This window comes from Gouania willdenowi, chromosome 24 (genome assembly GCF_900634775.1).
Source record: "Gouania willdenowi chromosome 24, fGouWil2.1, whole genome shotgun sequence".
Lineage (NCBI taxonomy): Eukaryota > Metazoa > Chordata > Actinopteri > Blenniiformes > Gobiesocidae > Gouania > Gouania willdenowi.
The window spans coordinates 885,973-890,610 of NC_041066.1; the positions used below are offsets into that span (position 1 = coordinate 885,973).

General features: G+C 39.3%; 1 protein-coding gene across 1 annotated transcript; it reads right to left on the reverse strand.

Moving 5' to 3' along the window:
• Window positions 1-313: 313 nt before the first annotated feature.
• On the reverse strand, window positions 314-4,331 carry LOC114458035 (homeodomain-interacting protein kinase 2-like). Its single transcript, XM_028440278.1, has 8 exons — window positions 4,327-4,331; window positions 4,019-4,196; window positions 2,489-2,670; window positions 1,671-1,794; window positions 1,413-1,532; window positions 1,232-1,324; window positions 869-1,038; window positions 314-767 (listed from the first exon to the last, which is right to left on the reverse strand). Exons 1-8 carry the CDS (start codon window positions 4,329-4,331, stop codon window positions 314-316), a joined length of 1,326 nt encoding a protein of 441 aa, XP_028296079.1.
• Window positions 4,332-4,638: the final 307 nt, after the last annotated feature.

Genomic DNA, 4,638 nt, shown 5'->3' on the forward strand with positions numbered 1-4,638 from the left:
ATAAACACAGTTTCTTTTCATTCTGATCCAGGACATTCAGCAGCTCTGCAGAACTTTTAGAACACTACAATATCAGGGACTTCCACGAAAAGCTTCAAAATATTTTGGAAAAAGGAGTCAAAACTACAAAAACATTAACAAAACAGATAATATAGTGTGTTTATTTACACATACACAGACAGATAAACAGAGTGACTGAATGACAGTTGTCCCTGGTTGGATTGGATAGGAGAACAAGACGAATGGAGAGAACAGAGGACCTGAGTGTACGGGAGGGTGTATAGATAGAATAGAATTGATGGAATACATGGAATTACTCCTGCACGGAGCAACAGAAGCATCCAAAAAACGTTTTACGAATTCTGGAAAAGAACTTCCGAACATTCCTAAATCTCTTGGGGGCGGGGATGGGGACGTCTTCCACCACAGGTCCATTCACTGAGGAAAATGATTCAAGATTTTCATCACCACAATGAGGAAGGGTGAAGATTCCTGAATCATCCACTGATGAATTATGATTGAATTCTTCTCCCCAATCGAGACTTGGCTCCTTAACACTTCCATTGTCATTATTCACATCAGAAAGTGGTTCGATTTGGCTGGATGCAGGAGTCAGGATCTGATCAAATGGCTCACGTCCATGCACCTCATCAGATTCCCAGCTATTTGCAAGAAGAACCTGGCTAGGAGACAGCTGAACCTTATGTTCCTCATCAATGTCCTCATTGGTACGCTTCATTGACATGAGACTCTGTGCCTCGGTTAGACTAGAGGAAAAATTAAAAAACAAAGATTAATTTAAAAAAAGTCAATTAAACAACAAGCTGATCTCCATGTGCATGATTGTCTCCTCAGTGCAGTTACTCACTAGTCACTGCTGCCTGGATCCTGGCTCAGGTGGGACATTGTTATGAATGGATGCTGAAGGGCCTCAGTGGGAGAGATTCGCTTCCCCCCATCCTGATGCAGTACCTGCTTGAGGAAGTCTATGAATGCCCTCCTGTCCTCCAACTCCTCAGCATCCTCTTCATTAAAGATCTGGATTTAAAACAAAAAAGAGTTAGGTCCTCGCACAAGTTCAAACCTCTCTAGCTCATAACATATGATAAGTGTTAACAAAAAATAAACTGTGAGTATTTTCATCTTATAAACGCATGTATAAAGTATGTTACATTTTAAAGAAGAGACCGCTGCTAAGTATTTGAACTCAAATATTGTAGAGAACACTTACATAGAGCAGGTCATCCCATGATTTGAAATGACAGCGCCATGCAGGCCATTCTTCAGCTTTTTTGTCATTATTAGCGGAATATTCTTCCGGTGTCTGAGGAAACACATCGACAATGACAAGGGTTTAGGATGAGTTTAAGACAACAGTCAAGGTTCAACAACAATAAAAATAATGTTTTTACCAGGAGCCTCCATCTTGAACCAAACTCATCCTCTTCCTGACAGAAGAATTTCTTGGTATACACGCCACAACAGAGCTGGTAGTCCGGCGGCATGCCAAGAAACTCCACCATGGCTTTCATCTGCAGAAAGAACACACAATTACACACATTAGGGGCATTTCTTCAAGACTTTATATACATGCGTATAAAACAGCCTGAGAAAGAGCACGTGGGTCACTAAATGGATGGTGGGATGGTGTATAAAAAAAGGTGAATTACCATGAGATATTCACAGTTGACAGGGAAGAGGCTCTGATCCAGGTACAGGTCGGCCAGCATACAGCCCAGCCCCCACATGTCAATGGCCTCTGTGAATGGTAGACCAAGACAAATCTCTGGGGCCCTGTGAAGCAAAATGAATGAGATACGCTTTAGAAATCTGTTGCTTAGCACTAAGTGCCAACACTATAATGACTAAACATGTAACAATTCATCCATTAGATCAATTCATCGATTTATATTCCTACGATCCAACTACATCGATTTGTGCTCGGCAAGTTGGCCTTCCGGATGACATCAATTGATATAAAATTGTTCTAAAAAGTAATCAATCAGTTGTGTCGATACAAGGAAACATAGCGTTAGCATTAGCTCTGCAGAAAGCCTCGAGCTCACCATTAAGGTAAAATAAAAAGTATCAGGTTTAACCACTGCTCATTGATCCTGAACAGATCTTGTTTACACTTCATTTTTAATATCAATGTTATGTAGTTTTTACATTGAAAAAACAACCAGAAAAGTCTGATGAACCTAATATGTAGTTTTTATTGAAAATATATTGAGTAGTGAAAATGAGAGCAGAAAAGTTAACATTCTGTTAATATAAACTGAAGTGTTGGTTGGACCTTAGTCAAATTAAATGTGAATACATTTGTCATGAAATGTTGTTTACTTGTTTGTTAATGACCATAATTAATTTTTAGATGATTCCCCAACAATAAACAACAGGAATCAATAAATCCTAATTACCTGTACTGTACAATATTCAGGTATTTATTTCAGTCACACAGAAGTCATTCAGGCTGACACCCTCATACCTGGAGCCGATGGGCTGAAGCTGCATCCCACACCTGGCAGCAGAGGATGGAATAGCCAGTCCAAAGTCAATAAGCTTGACTTTGTATGGAGTCTTCTCATGGTTTGCCAGCATGACATTGTCAAGCTTGATGTCACTATGGATGATCCAACGAGATTGGAGTCCCTGTAATGCAACCAACATCTGCAGGAACACAATGAGAAAAGACAGGATTATAATCAGAGGTGAAAGTAAGGGATCACAAGTAATCACGTTACTGTAATTTAGTTGCCTTTATGGGTACTTTTACTTTTTTTAAGTATATTTCTACATCAGTCATTTTACTTATACTTAAGTACATTTTAAAAGAATTATAGGCATTTGTACAGTAATTTGTTAGATTTCTACACCCAACCGTTATTGAGTAAATTACTATTTTTCGATTGTAAAACTACAAAAAAACTTAATAACCAGACAACAATCAAATGCAACCAACCAGATTGAACGTAATGCACCGCACCAAAACAGCATTGAATGTCGGAGTTTTCAGTCTGATATATTTTATTTTGAATTTAAATCATTGGTGATATTTTATTTAAGAAAGAATAGTACATTTTTACAAACCTTTTATTTTATAAAGAATAGTGCAGTGCACGTAGGAAGTATGTCTTGCTACAGAAAAGTGGGAGGTTAAGTAGCTTTTTCATGGATTATTTACATGGGAGCTTTAATTCATTTTTAATTCAGAATAAAAGTAAAATCTTCTTTAAACCATCTTTGTAAACACTCAGGGGTGGATTCACTAAGATCTGAAATAAAGGGTGGTAAATCAGTTGCGTCCCTAAATCCTTTGGTGACGTAGTTTCCTCACCTGTTGCGAGGAATTCACTAAGATTGCAGCAATGACTAGTGCACGTGCAGAACTGGTGCAGACCGCCCTATTTAAATGAGCATTTTTCTCATTCAGACATTTGAGGAAGTTAAATTGGAGGCAGATGGACTTCTCTGTCTTTTGCACAAACATTTAATAATGTAGAAAACTAAATAAACAGATAAAAAAGTGTTTTTTTAATTCTCTTTAACAACTTTAAAACCTGATGATTTTTTCTCCCCTATTTTAATGTGGCTGCTCTGATAGGTCCTGTAACTTTGCTCTGATCAGTCCATGAAAAATAGGCAGATTTTGACAGAAACCGTCCTATTGATCTGTTGATGCCATTGATCTGAGTTAATGCAGCAACACAGTCTGTCAATCAGTCGATCAGCATCATTTGAAGATGATCTACTGAGCATCAAGCAGGTCTGAGGTCCTGAGTAGCGCTGTGTCACCACACTCTCATATGTGAACATTGTGCCATCACTGTGTAAACTACGCATCTGATCAGCTGATTCTGGCCTGATGCTCCTTCCATCAACGCGACACGAGAGTTTAACGGTCAAAACATCAGCAACATCCATGCAGCTCCGCGCACCACATTGTGTCACACACAAACTAGACTTCAACACGCACGGCACCGCCGCCATTTTAGTCAAATTATACAGAGGATCATACCTGCTTTGCAATGGGGCGGATTTGGTGCACATACATGGAACAAAAATGCAGCTCAGTCCTGATGAACTGTAATAAGTCCATGGCAAGCAGCTCAAAGACGAGGCAGGTACAGCCAAAGTATTCAAACTTCTCGTAGAATTTGACCACGTTAAAGTGGTCTGGATCCAGTGTGCTGATTCTACTCAACATAGACAGCTGGAGGGGAAAAAAGGAGAATTAGATCATCTTTCTGTCACTATTCTCTAAACAGTTCATAGTTACAGTCCTGTTGGAGGCACCAAAACTATAGGAGAGATCCAAACACTCACCTCATGCTGCACGTTTTGCACAACCTCGTCCTTCAGGATTTTCACTGCCACTATTTCACAGGTGGATTTATTCTGGCACTTGGCCACTTTACCAAAGGAACCTTCTCCCATGAACTCAATGATAGTGTATTCGGTTGAGCTGCTGCACAGAACCTGCCCTACTGATAGTTGAGACACTGTCAAAGTGGATAGAAAGGACACAAGGTTAGTATTCAGTATTTCAACACTAAAACTCACATAAACAAGGAAATCTTGTCCTGTCCTGTCATTTTGAAATTTGGGTTTAAACCCCCCCCAAAAACAGTCTGTAAA

Excerpts from the sequence above, each read along its gene's own strand:
- LOC114458035 (XM_028440278.1), bottom strand. Across the intron at positions 1,795-2,488 it reads CTTCAGCCCATCGGCTCCAG|GGCCCCAGAGATTTGTCTTG; the intron begins GTATGAGGGTGT and ends TTTGCTTCACAG. Across the intron at positions 768-868 it reads GATCCAGGCAGCAGTGACTA|TCTAACCGAGGCACAGAGTC; the intron begins GTGAGTAACTGC and ends TTTTTCCTCTAG.